General features: G+C 42.5%; 1 protein-coding gene across 4 annotated transcripts in view; it reads left to right on the top strand.

The window, feature by feature from the left end:
* Window positions 1-14304, top strand: part of Dnm3 (dynamin 3) — a 465110-nt gene that overhangs the window by 365343 nt on the left and 85463 nt on the right. For all 4 annotated transcript variants that reach the window (XM_032914813.1, XM_032914814.1, XM_032914816.1 and 1 more), the window contains one exon: window positions 12520-12631. In XM_032914813.1, coding sequence (XP_032770704.1) covers window positions 12520-12631 — 112 coding nt within the window. The remainder of the gene's footprint in view (window positions 1-12519; window positions 12632-14304) is intronic.

Raw genomic sequence — 14304 nt, 5'->3', positions numbered from 1 at the left:
GTTTAATTCTTAATTGGTAGCAATTAAGACTATTGTATCATTGATAGAGATGAGTGCCACAAAGAAAATGAATAGTTAGAAAACTGAAAATTGTTAGGGGGTGGTCAGTGGGTGACCTCAGTGTAAGAGACAGCAGCGAACCTCAGGGATGGACAGAGTCTCATCATGTCCAGAAGACGGCACAGCATCTGTGCATCCTGACGAATGAACAGGCCAGTGTGGATGGGGCCATGTGAGCGAGGAAAAGGGTGGCAAATAAGGGAAAAAGAGAGAGTGTGCAGCAAGGATCCCAGATGGATTTTTCTACTCAGCATGAGGACTCTCGGATAGTCACTGTGACTTCTGTGTGGAGAGTGGATCAGGGAAAATGGAAAGAGAGGTAGAGAGCCACCATCCTCACCCATGAGAGAGATGAGCAGCCTGGCATCTTGGTTCATGGTGGAGAACTGGAGTTACCCACATGTCAGTGTTCTCTGTCATGTAGCCTCTGGTCACATCAGAAAAAAAGAGTGGATAGAAAAACTGACCAGGGACATAGTTTCAGGGGGAGGTCTCCAATTTTTCAATCAAAACTGTTTGGGAAAACAGCAAAAGAGATTACAAAATTATCGTCCGAGAGGAAGAAGGCAGAATTCTGAAAATTCGAATCGCAGGAGTCTTGGGAAAATTATCCTTGAAAAGAGAGACGGTGACCAAAATGGCAGTGCTGCAGTAAAGCAGGCAACAGAAACCAAAGGGTTGGCACTGCTTTGGCAGCGATGTAGATGTAGTTGCAGATTAGATAGATAGATAGATAGATAGACAGACAGACAGACAAATGATAGATAGACAGACAGACAAATGATAGATAGATGGGCTGGAGAGCTGGCTCAGAGGTTAAGAGCACTGACTGCTCTTCCAGAGGTCCTGAGTTCAATTCCCAGCAACCACATGGTGGCTCACAACCATCTGTAATGGGATCTGATGTCCTCTTCTGGTGCGTCTGAAGACAGCTACAGTGTACTCATGTACATACAATGAATAAATAAAATATTTTTTAAAAAAAAAATGATAGATAGACAGACAGATGATAGATAGACAGACAGATGATAGGTAGATAGACAGACAGACAGACAAATGACAGATAGACAGATGATAGATAGACAGACAGACGATAGATGATAGACAGACAGATGATAGATAGACAGACAGATGATAGATAGATAGATGATAGACAGACAGACAGACAGATATATAGATGATAGACAGACAGACAGATAGGTAGAGATGTAGATAAATCCATGACTTAGATGAGAGCTATATTACAGAGAAGCAACATCATTTTACTCATGGCAGTGGGATGTGTTGGGGGGACAACACCATGGAAGAAATGAAGGAGAAAATGGAGGAAAGCCCTCATGGATCTTAGCTGTAAATTTTCTATAAATAGAGGAGTTCTGGGGAGGGGAAGAGACAGAGAATATGCTTTAAGGCATGTGAGCATGCTATACTAGTAATCAAAGAGTACAAAGGAAGAAACTGTTCGGCGGAGATAAAGTGAAAGGTTATAGGAGGAAAGTCGATATAAGGCATTAGGCAATAGGAGAGATGGCCCACAGAGCACAAGCCAATGGTTTGGCCATTTCATCATTGGTGCTGTCAAGAGGCAGTCTGAGGCTCTGAATGGCAGTGATCTGACAGAGTTGTTGGAAAGAGTGGCTACTGGTTTTATCAATAGATTATATGTTCCTCATAAGGCAGGTAATCAACTAAGTATGAACAGTGAAAGGTTCCAGGCAAGAAAAGCTATGAACTGATAATCATCTGGAACATGGAAAATATTTAGTACAGAATTATGGTAGGATGTCTGCAAAGGCTGGTGCCAATTTGATAATTAGAAATGTCAGTTTGGAGTGACTGGTTTTTTTACTTGTATATTTAGCACCACGGATATAGCAGTTGGAGAAAAATATTATTTGTTTGATGTTTTATTGGAAAAATGGTGAAAGGGAAAATGAGAGAGAGCGTTGAGATCTACCAAGGTTGGGGTATCTGGTGTGTGCAGAAACACAGTTATAAAGGAAGCAATGACCACTAGGAAGTGTCTAGAATCAGTCATCAACAAAAACCCACAGTGAATTCTCCAGATTTTATTTTATTTAAAAATGATTTTTCAAGACAGGGTGTCTCTGTGTGGCCCTGAGTGTCCTGGAAATTGCTCTGTAGACCAGGCTGGCCTCAAACTCACCTGCCTCTGCCCCTAAGTAACTGGATTAAAGGCCTGTGGCGCCATCTCCCAGCCTCAGTTGTCTAGATTTTCAAAAGGAAAACAGAATTGCATTTCTCACTGGTGATTTCATCGGTATATAAATGTACTGTTATGAATATGTGCCTAAATGGTAAATTCTGGATTCGGTGAGAGGCCATGTCTCAAAAAAGAAATGGAGAGTAACAGAGGAAGACATATAATGGGAACCTCTGGTCTCCACAGACAACATGAGCAAGTACACACATACACACACACACACACACACACACACACACACACACACACACACACACACACCTTTCTTGGTTTACAAAGTTTGCTAGATATGCCTATGAAGCTGTGAAATCTTTTAGTCTACAGTCTCACAGTGTAGCCCAGGCTAGCCTCAAACTCATGATCTTCCTGCCCCCTCCTCACATGTAGAAGATCTGATATTACAGATCTTATGCTCCCATGCCTATGTTAAGTCAAGATTTTTAATAAGAAATTAAACCTGTCTTAAATTCTGTAGAAAAGTCTACAGTTTACAAAATTGTGTAATGTATGTCTTGTGAACTCTTACTTAAGACTGAAAATTAATGAACACATGACAATATGGTCCGGCTTTGCTAGAAGCCAAGGATTACCAATTAGCCAGCTAGACATCAGGACTGACCTTTCAGAATCATAGATACTGGAAGGAATAGTTTGGGCTGGTGGCAAAGAGGAAGCTGGCCTCGTTCCTCTGTGCAGCCTGCCTGAGACCAATGTGGTGCTGTGTGTTAAATGCTAGTGGTAACGGGAGACCTTGGATCCCAGCAAATTCTTTTCCTAAAAGCATTTATTTTATCAAACAACTGGAAAATTATAAAAAGGAATCCGTTAAGAGATTATTTCAAAGAATTGTTCTTAATTGTTTAATAGCTGGTGTCAGATGATTGAAGAGATATGAGAAAGAAATAAGGGAGTTAAACTTTATATTTCTAACAGCCAGAAGCTTTCTTCTGACACATAAGGACTTTTCTTTTTCACATCTAATCAAAACATAAGCTCATCCTGCGGTCTTGTCAGCAAAGCACTTAAAAAGCCTTTACCTCAGGGCTGAGCTTTTCTCTCCCTTGCTTTTCAGCACCACAACTTTTCAGTTCTTCGAACTGTGAGAGGCATAACTTGCTTTCAGAGCAGAGTCATTCAGAAGCTCCTATCTGCACGATTGCAGCCAAAATAGACTAAACAACAAAAAAAAAATGCTCTCAGTACAAATTGCTGTGGGTTATCTATACAGCTACGCCATGTGGTGAGAACCTGGAAGCTTCCTGGACAGAATTTATGAGCCTTCCAGTAAATGAGCCCCGCTCAGTGTTTCAGACCTGTGTCCAACTCGCCTTGGCTGTCTAGACACGGCCTAGGATGAGGCTTCAGAACCGGGCAGAGACAAAGCTGCCAAAGCCACCAGGAGCCTTTGACCTTCTTCTAATGTTTCAACCAGATAATTATTTTCCCTCTCAAGAATTTGGCTGTCCTTTAAGGGGGAAAAAAATAAGATTTTCCGTGTGAAGAACCCCTGAAAGAAAATACCCTGGAGAAAGGTCAGCGTGATGGAGCCAAAGCTGGATTCCTCAGAGCTTGTCGGAGAATGTGGAAAGTCTGTGTGGACTCTGCTTCTCCTGCCGTCCAGCTGGCCCAGGGCTCTCCAGACGATGGCGTGCAGCTTTTCCCACCCCACACCTTTACATCTCGAAGGAGCCTCTGCTGGAGAGAGCTCCAAATGGAAGCCTAAGCCATAGTCAAAACTGGAGAAATGGTAGCGGCTTAATTAGACCCTTTAAAGTGATGTATTTTTTTTTCTATTCTCTTTAAATAAACCATCACCCTTTCGGCCCCAGAGCAAAGGTGTAGCCTTTCTAACTTTCCAACAATGGACTTTTATCCTTGGACGTGGACAGTACATTTCCTTGAGCTGTATCCCAGCTTATTTAAAATTACTCACCCTACTTCTTGTGGCTTTTCTTTTCAATGTTTTATATTCTGTGTTTTCTATAAAAGTCAAGATCTGGTCAAAATTTAAAAATAAAAGCCCACATGATTTTAAACATAAGTGCTGTCCAAGTCTGCTCCAGTGTGTTTTCATCCATCAGTGTAGTTCTTCACCCATACAGCTGCTGTACAGAGGTCATATGCCGAGGACTGTGGGAGGTTCCGGCTCTACTGGTTAGCTGGCCTGTGGTGCAGGGAAAGAACCCAAGCTCTCTCTGAACCTGTTTCCTCATCTATGAAAACAGCTCTTTGACCCAATTTTCAGGGTTACCTTAGAGATCCAGTGGTATGGTCTCTCTCTCTCTCTCTCTCTCTCTCTCTCTCTCTCTCTCTCTCTCTCTCTCTCGTGTTTTATTACTGAGTATCACGTATACAAAAATGAACTCAAGATGCAAACTAGAAGATGATCAATTCTCTTGAGAGAGAAAGAGAGAGACAGACAGACGGACAGACAGAGACACAGAGACAGGGAGAGGTTTTGCTTTGGCTTCACTCCATCAATTGCTGTACCTCGATAGTCAAAATACTAGAGATGTCAGTCAACTGCTCATAAACCTCATAAGCTGAACTGAATTAAAATATACATCAGTGACCCATGCGTGCTAGCAAGAATAACCTAAGGAAGCCTCTATGACCTGACTCACCACTGCCCCTGGGAAAGAGCAGTACTGCGCCCTCCAGAATCTAGACATCCCGCTGCGTTGTAAAGCCAACCAAGAAATGAGTCGGAGGAAAAACGTTCCAAACGGGGAAATCCTTACAAGAAATATTTCCTCAAGATGAATACAAAGTTCCTCCCAAAACACTGCTTAAATGGAAAAGCAAAAACAACAACAACAACAACAACACCCATAGAAGTAAAAATAAAGTCAAAAATGTAAAAGACATGACAGCTGTACTTAAATAATCTAGGTCAGCACTTAGGCAACTCAGCCAGTGCCCCGGAGTAAATTGGCAGCTTTAAAATATTTTGATAAGTCAGGGTTTATTATTTTTATTTAATAGTTTTATTTTATGTGTATGGGCCTGCATGTGTGCCTGTGTGCCATTTGCACGCCTGGCGCTGACACAGGCCAGAGCATGGCATTAGATTCTTTTAAACTGGAGCTACACACACTTGTGAACCACCACACGGGTGCTGGAAATCAACCCAGGTCCTCTGGAAGAGCAGCCAGTGCTTCTCACAGCCGAGCCCTCTCTCCAGCCCCGAAGGGGCTGTCTTATTACTGAGCCTCACGTATACAAAAATGAACTCAAGATGTGCAAACTGGAAGATGCCCAATTTCGCCTGGAACTGAGAACTGCTGAAAAAAAGTCAACACCAAAAAGGCAGTTTATTTCTCAACACAAACAAAGGAAATAGTAAAATAAAGGTTTTTTTTTTTTTTTAAAGCCATGTGTGTCTCAGCATGACAAACCCAAGAGCAAACATACAGTCATGGCAGGAAATAAACATCAGAGAGACTTTCCTACTCCGAGGTGATGGTTTTCGGCTTGGGATGAAAAATGAAATCCAATTTACTCTTGGGATTTTTCAACAAATAGGCATTTTAGAAAACAAACCAGGTAAAAGTTAGGGGGGAAAGCCAAAGAAGAGGAATGGGAATGTTGGGTAAATAGGGGTGAGAACCCATTGGAGTAATATATACTAAAATGTTGGAATCTGTTTTATTGTCAATAAGGACTTCAAGACAAAGAGGATCCATCCGCAAGGCCAACAAAAAGATGATCAACCTCTTTACTGAAAAATATTTTAAGGATTTGGTGGAGAGTCACTTAGAAATCCACAGAGCTATTTAAAGGTGGTGTTTAATGCCTCCGGGTGTTACTATCTGTGGAATGCCTACACACACTGACTTGCCATAGCACTGGGTATCACATAATCAAATTAATTATTTCCACACATTTTAAAGACTTTATTCCTGATGTAAGTTATTTTCCCACCTCAATTTCTATGTTATTGTGAAAATCTGTTGATTTTTTTATATCCTAAAGTTTATGCTGGCCTTTTACACAAAGTGACTCATTTAATCATAGTGCTGTAGTTTATGTATGTATGTATGTATGTATGTATGTACATGCATGTATGCGTGTGGGGGTATGTGATTGCCATGGTGTGCACATGTAGGTCAGAGGACATTTTTCTGTAGTCGACTCTCTCCTACCATGTGGGTTTGACCTCAAGTCACCAAGCATGTTAGTAAGTGCCTGTACCCTGTGAGCCATGGAACTGGCCTGTAGTATATGTCTTGCTGTGGTTTTGGATAGTCTAGTTCTGAGTAAACCCAATAATGCTCATTATTAGGATGTTATTAATTTCCTTCACACTCTGATATCTCACTGTTAGGTTGCGCTGTTAGGTTAGATATTTTCTCAGCTTCTTTTATATTTGTGGCTATGGACCCTTTCTTCCTTGGTGGGAGCAAATCTTGCACACTTCTTTCCCGCCATCCCCCCATTTGGGATCACGCATAGTAGCTCCTGGGATCTAAAACACCTGCGGATGTGCATTACCCTTTGCATCATTTTTAGCTTGGCTGTTTCATGGATCCTTTTAACCTACATGAGTTATGTGCTTTGAGTTTTCGGTCTTTTTTCTTTTCAGTCTTTTAGGATGTCCCTGGAGACACTGACTTGTCCTTCCTTCCTTCCTAAACAGGAAAGACATCCAGGGCCATCCAGTCCCCTGCAGCTTTCTCCCTGCCCGCTGTGTAGATGGAAAGTGGTCAGACATTTTATTACCGTCTACATAAGTCATATTCTTGTTTCATTTGGGACCTAAGGACCATCCACGATTATATGCTTCATTTGCTTCTTCATCTCTGCAGTCTTTGAGACAGGATTTCAATGGGCAGCTGTCTTGAAACTCACTTTGTAGACCAGGCTGGCCTCAGACTCAGAGATCCACTTGGCTTTGCCTCCTGGGTGCTGGGATTAAAGGCGCATACGTCATGCCTGGTTTGTACTCTTCTCTTTAGAAACCCCTTCTTCTTTCTTCTCTTTTCCCTCTTCTTCTTACTGTCATTTGTTTGGGAGCTAAGAATGTGATTTTTCAAGTCTATCAAGCCTAGCTTTGAATATGTATTGTGGCTTAAATGTTAATTCATTTTTGTAAATATTTTGTATGAAATGGGAAAATATTTTCAAACATCCTTATTGTTATGTATCCCACATCTCCTTTTCTCCATCTATGTGGCTCTCCCTCTCCTATATCCCAGGTAAGTCTTCTTCCCATCCTCCCCATTTCCCCCTTCATGGCACCTGTACCCACCCTTCTATTCCTATCTCTAGCGCTCCCTATCTCCACCCCATGGCCCCTTTTACTTTCTTGAAATCTCCAGTTACTCCAAGTGATTTACTGACATCTAAAAAGGTAGGATCCACAAGAGAAAGTGCAGTGCTTGGCTTTCTGCTCTAACCTCAGTATAATATGTTCTGGTTCTATTCATTGCCTCACGAATTTCATGTCTAGTTATTCTTTGAATTGTACTCCACTGTGTATATATAAACCAAATTTTCACTATCCACACATCAGCTGAAGGACTTTTAGTTGGTTTCCATCACTGGATCTTCAAAACTGCAAATTCTAATCTTGAAAGAGATCTATCCTTCTTTCAGTATCTATGCAACATTTAAGCCATCTCTATCACAATTTTAGGAAGTCTGTCCATGCACCTTATCACGTCCTTGTTATTCTTCTGTTTTCTGCTTTCCCAAAAAGCAGGAAGCATCTTCCTTCTGTTGTCTGCCTTCCTTCCTTCCTTCCTTCCTTCCTTCCTTCCTTCCTTCCTTCCTCCCTTCCTTCCTCCCTTCCTCCCTTCCTTCTTTCTTTCTCTGTCAGGTCTTTTGTGCTTCTGTTTTCATTTGTTCATTGTGGCAGATGTTTCAGATATGGGTGCTTCGAGCAAACTGTTCCCATGAGCATGGAAAGGCAGAGGCAACATCTCGTTCACCATGGATGAGAAATAGTCTGTGTGCCATCTATCTATGGAGACACAGGGTGGAAGATGTGTCTTTCTTCTGCATTTGAGTAGAAAAATCTTGCTCCCAAAGCCCAGGTCCTTAGAGGCAGAGGATCAGGCACACTGATCAGTTCTGCCATCACCAGGGACAGTACTGCTGAAGGTCTGCTCTGTGCTTGTCCTGGAGCACTGGTGTAGGCACAAAGCTCTTGTCCAGCCCAGAGGAAGCAAACTCTCTCACTCACATACAGATCTACTGCATAGGCACCAATCCTGATGTTGGAATGATAGAGTTCACTTGAGTGAAGAGTGGAGAGAAAAGCGAATAAAATTAAGTCACGATCTTTTCAAAATCCTCTGGGGAATATAATGAGGAGCGCAGACATGATGCATTCACCGTCTTCATGATGTATATGGGATGAATGGAAAAACAGATGTTCATCAGAATAAATAAAAAAGACAGTGTTAGGAGAGATTCCAGAGGGGAGCGAAGCAGGGTGGAAGGGAAGGATAGAGGATGGAGGAGAGAAAAAATAGTTCTGAAATCAGAACTTCGATAAGAAGTAGGAAGGAAAGGAAGTTGACTAGGACATGAAAATGCATGACAAAGGAGCTGACTTGGTAGGGATGTCAGGGAACTGATGCCTGTGTACACAGGGCCTGAGCAGAGACCCCAATAAAGGGCAACTGCTGTGCAAAGAGAGCTGGGCAGAAAGCAGTCTGCGCAGGTCTGTTTGTAGGCCTAGCACATCTGACACTTTCCAGAAGCCTAAAGAGGCATTATAGCTAGAGAAGGAAGAACAGAGGTTCCGGGGAGCAAGCAACTCCCAGGTAGAAGGCTTTGTGAACCATCGTAATACCTATAGTGGTGTGAATGAAAATGGCCCCTGTGGGCTCATAGGGAGTGGCACTATTAGGAGCTGTGGCCTTGTTGGAGTAGGCGTGGCTTTGTTGGAGTAGATGTGACTTTGTTGGAGGAAGTGGGGGTGGGCTTTGAGATTTCAGAAGCTCAAGTCAGTCCCACTGGCCCAATAGTTCTTTCTACTGCTTGCTGATCCAGATAAAGAGCTCTTGGATCCCTTTCCAGCACTGTGTCTACCTGTGTGCCACCATGCTTCCCGTCATGATGACAATGAACTCTTAACTGTAAGCAGCCCCTGTTAAATGCTTTCCTTTATTAGAGTTGCTGTGGTTGTGGTAGCATCTCTCTATAGCAACAAAGCCCTAAGCCAACTCCTGCAGTCTTTATTCCCAAGTTCAGAGAGCCATTGCAGTTAAACAGCCGAACCAATTCTCAGAAAGCCATACGGCTGAGTGCATAGAATGAATGCAGAGGGCAGTGCGATGCTGAGAGAATAATGAGGAGGCCAATGAGGGGGCCAATGACATGGTGGTGACCCATCTCAAAGGGAGGTACTCCTGAGTGGTAAAAGGGAAGCATGGTGTGAAGATATCAAAAATATCTGCATCATATCTGCGTTGTGCCATGGCTGCAAATGGGAACAGTAGGAAAAAAAAAAGCCAAACTGAAAATCAACAGTTGAGTTGTTCAAAATAATGTTTCCTTGAGGTACTCAAGTGTAGAAGCCAACAGGAAGTGTGATACTAGGGAAGCTCCAGACAGGAGATACAAACATGAACGCCTTCTGGGATTGGTGGGAATGGGGGGGTGTTAAGCCCAAATGAAAACCAATCAACCGAGAGTAAGCAGAAAAGAAAAAAGAAAATAGTGCTGGTATCCATTGGAATTGAATTATTTTTTCTGAAAGCATGACATAATATCACTACGTGTCCATCAAATAATCATGAGTTTTGATTATATAACTATAGGAATCCTTCAAAAAGAAATAAAAAGAGCAACAGCCGTAATTGTGATGGTCATGGGCAGCATATCATCATGATGGCAAAAGCAAAAATGAAATGATTTCATTACCCTAGAAGGTTAATCAAACATGAAACACTCCTATTGGTGAGTGCCATGTCATCCTAATTCCATCACAGTACAAGGCACAATAAAGAGGTTATGCCATGTCAATGGCGTATGTAACACTAAGTGAAGAAGAGGAACGTTAACTTAACAGAACACGTACTGGCTACTTTGCCTCGATTTGATGCACGTTAGAGTCATTTGAGGAACCTGAGTTGAGTCATTGCCTACATGAGATTGGACTGTGAGTAAGCCTGTAGGGAATTTTCTTAATGAGCGATTGATGGGGGAGGGCTGAGACCATTGTGGGCGGCGCCATGCCTGAACGGAGTCCTAGATTCTATAAGAAAGTAGGCTGAGCAGGCTGTAGGGAGAAAGTCACTAGACAGTCATGGCCTCTACATCAGCCTCTGTCTGGTTCCTGCCCTGCTTGAGATCCTGACCTAACTGCTTTCAATGGCGAACGGTTACCTGCAGCGTAAGCCAAACAAACCCCTTGCTCCCCAAGTCGCTTTTTGTACTGGTGTTTTGTCACACTGATAGAAATCCTATGACAGACGTTGGTAGCAGGACTGTCTGGGTGTTGCTGGGACAGACCTGATGGTGGTGTTTTGGGGAGAATGTGTGGAAGGACTTTGGAACTTTGGGCTAGAAAAGCCATTGAGTGTCAAGGCGGGGAGGCAAGAGGAAGGGGTGGGGGTTGGGGAGGGGGAAGACCCTTATAGAAGGGGGGAGAGGGATGGGATAGGGGGCTTATTTATAACTGGGAAACTGGGAAAGGGAATAACATTTGAAATGTAAATAAAAAATATCCAATTTAAAAAAGAAAGAAAGAAAAGCCATTGAGTTACTAAGGCCTGGATAGCTGTTGTTCAAACCTGGCCTGGAAGGTTAGCAGGTGATGCTAAAAGTAATGCAAAGGTTAGAGGTCTGGCTCCGGAAGCTTTAGAGGGAGAAGGCAAAGTCTCTATTGGGGCCATTTGATATTTAAATTAAGAATATGTGGTTCCGGTCAGCTGGGGCTGAGGACCAGCTATTAACAAGAGTTGCTTTACTGTTAGTGTTGCTTATCTGGAGCTGAGAAATTAGTAGTGATAAAAAGAGACCAGCATCACTGAGTGGAAATCTTCTGGAGCTGTTTTCCTCAGGGTCAGCACATAGAGGCTGTGTTCGGGAGGCAGCCAAGACTGTACCTTGTGCTGACAGCTGAACTCTGTAGTGTTAGTCTCTCAGGTGATACTGGTTTGAAGGTTTGAATGAGTCTTAGAGAGTAGCTGAGGCTTGACACTGGGAGAGGCCAAGGCGATGGCGAAGGAGCAGCCTTAGAAGCTGCTGAGGCCCTGGATTGAAAGGGTCATGCAGAGAGTGGAGGCTTGGCACTGTGAAGAGAGCCCAGAAGAGATTTCTGGTGAAAGTGAAAGTGCGGCCCAAGTGCAGCAGGAGACCCAGCGCCGCCATGGGACTAAGACAGAGGGTGTAGAAAGGAAAGGAGTAAGAATGAGTTTCAGCTGCATCGAAAATGTTTGGAATAGAGAATGATAAGAAACAAGATGGCCCATAGGTAGTGGAACCTGGATGGTTGCCCTTATTTTTGGTCTTTTGTCTAGTTCCAAGATGTCACCGTTTGGAATTTACTACATGCTATCTTTGAGTAGTTTTATTATCCAGAAGGAAATAGAAAACTCCAGCATTGTCCTAGTTATAAACCAGCAAGAGGCACCTTGCCTGTCACCACAAGTGACCAGGCATTCTTTCCACACCCTGAGGCGCATCTGTCCTCTGATTCTAGCGAGTTTCAGGGACTGTTTGGTTTTTTAGATTTATAGGATCATTACTGTGCTTTTCCAAGTTTCCTAAGCTATTTAGTCAGCTTAGATTTTCAGAGAGCTTATGAAAATTACCTAATTACTGGACGAAGCCCTTTCTCCAGAGCACAGCTGCCCACCAGTACACATACCCAGCATCTCCTGTGTGTTTTTGTGAACCTAGGAATTGAACACAGGTCTCTCTAATGCTGGGTAAGTGTCCTACCGCTGAGCTCCTTCCCCTTGGACCAAGACAAAGATTTCATTTTTATTTCAAAAATTGGTGTTCTCTTCCTACGGGCTCTTTAGTTTTAAATCTCAGTCCTGTAACTAACTGAGAGATCATCCCTGTGTGATTTATTTAAGAAGAATCCCATGAGAAGTACACAGCAGAGCTCACTTGTTATTTAAAATACAGGGAGTCGTTTGGACTTGGATCTAGTGGTTTTTCAGAGAACGACCCTTCCGAATTGTCATCTGTGTCTGCAGTGATCTGAGATCGTTTCGAATTTAGCTCTTAGCTAAATGCACATTTGGTTTTTTCTTTTTTTTAAACTCTAGGAATGTCTACAAAGACTATCGTTCCCTGGAGCTGGCCTGTGATTCCCAGGAGGATGTGGACAGCTGGAAGGCGTCTCTGCTCAGAGCTGGCGTCTATCCAGATAAGTCTTTTGTAAGTTGGCTATCACTCTTATCTGAAAGAAATCACTGCACACAATGTTGAAGGAAATGCATCATTTCTGTATGTCAGCGAAGCAAGAATTCTCTTTTGTTCAATTTGTCCCTTTTAAAGATGCTTCATTATCCTCTATATTTTGATATTTTTATGCTTTTTTCTCGATCAGACTTCAACAGCTAATGAGTATATACTTGTTAAAGAAAACTATCTCATTTTTCGTCAACATATGTGCTCTTAGACCAAGAGAAATATTGTCATTTTATTTAAAAAGTTGATGTCCTCTATACATTATCCCACGGCTGATGTAGTATGAGTATGCTAGCAATTACCATAAAATCCTTTTATATTTATATTTACATTTTAGAGAATACTCCGTTTCCCTGAAAGCTTCTTTTACTGTGTCAGTATTGCTTGTCTCCATAGTTATGTCTGATTCAGACTCTGGATAATGTCGCTATGAGTGTGAAGAACAGAAAAAGTACACAGCTCTCCCACTTATCTTTATTAATATACTTCAAGTGTCTGGGAGACACTTCTCTCCTCCAAGTTAATAAACAGACCTTGTCTTCATGCTCGTCACAAAATGGAATATTGTACAGGCGCCTTTGAAATTAGACTGCAGAAGTCCCTCCATTGTCTTTGCTCACACCAACCAACATAGTGTGCCAGCCAGCCTTCTTTGTCTCTCTCTGTCTGTCTTTCTCTCCCTGTGTCTGTCTCTCTCTCGTTTCTTTCTGTCTCTGTCTCTGTCTGTGTATCTCTGTCTCTCCCTCTCCTGTCCCCAGATCACTCCCTCTCTCTGTCTCCATTTCTTTCTCCCTCCTGCCCTCCCTGCACACATGCTGCTCTCTAAATCTTGCCAAGATCCATGTCTCTTCTCGGACCTAACCTGCTAAGGTTGATCGGTCCCTGAGGATTTGTTATAACATGACCTTCACAGTTCCTACTTGGCTCTCTGTTTCTAGGGCTGCTCATGCACAGTGGGATTTCTCCTATGCTCCAAGTAGGGCACAAGTCTTCCCAAGACAAAGTCTGACATATGGATGCAGTGAGGGACAGTTGGAACACTCAGCATGTGGGGAGCTTCATACCCACGGGGTCACAATGAAACGTAATGAAGTTCCAGGGGCAGAATCAAGATTTGTACGAAACTGTACCCCACTTCTAATTTAGCTCAAACTTAGACACCCCTCCCCTCAATTCTACACCTCTCTAGTTAGTACCTAAAGCAATGAATCTTTCAAACAAGCTCTGTGCCCTTAAAGGGGAAATTAAATCTGACAATTTCTTGTCAACAAGGTACCCAGGAATGTGTCATTTTCTGTTGTCCAGTCCTTTTTGTGTGTACACCTACAGATTCCCACAGGCAGATCCTTCCCTCAAGATTTTTATATCAACACTCTTCAAAATTCTGACTGACGCTTATCTAGATTGCAAATCATTATACTTCCACACACACACTAATTGTATGTTTACTTGCATAAATATTTTGTATTAAAGTGCATTTATGCTTAATTCTTTTTTTTAATTAGATGCACCAAAGGTTCCAAGCCCATGACTTTCACCATTCTAAGCATCAGGAAGACAATTGAGCCATAAAGCCATTGTACGGGTGTATATGTGGCCATAATTGTACAGCATCGTTTAAGTGGGTGATAAGTTCTGTT

This window comes from Rattus rattus, chromosome 10 (genome assembly GCF_011064425.1).
Source record: "Rattus rattus isolate New Zealand chromosome 10, Rrattus_CSIRO_v1, whole genome shotgun sequence".
NCBI classification, from domain to species: domain Eukaryota; kingdom Metazoa; phylum Chordata; class Mammalia; order Rodentia; family Muridae; genus Rattus; species Rattus rattus.
Note: the sequence above shows the minus strand (reverse complement) of the source record. Positions and strands in the feature narration are given on the sequence as shown.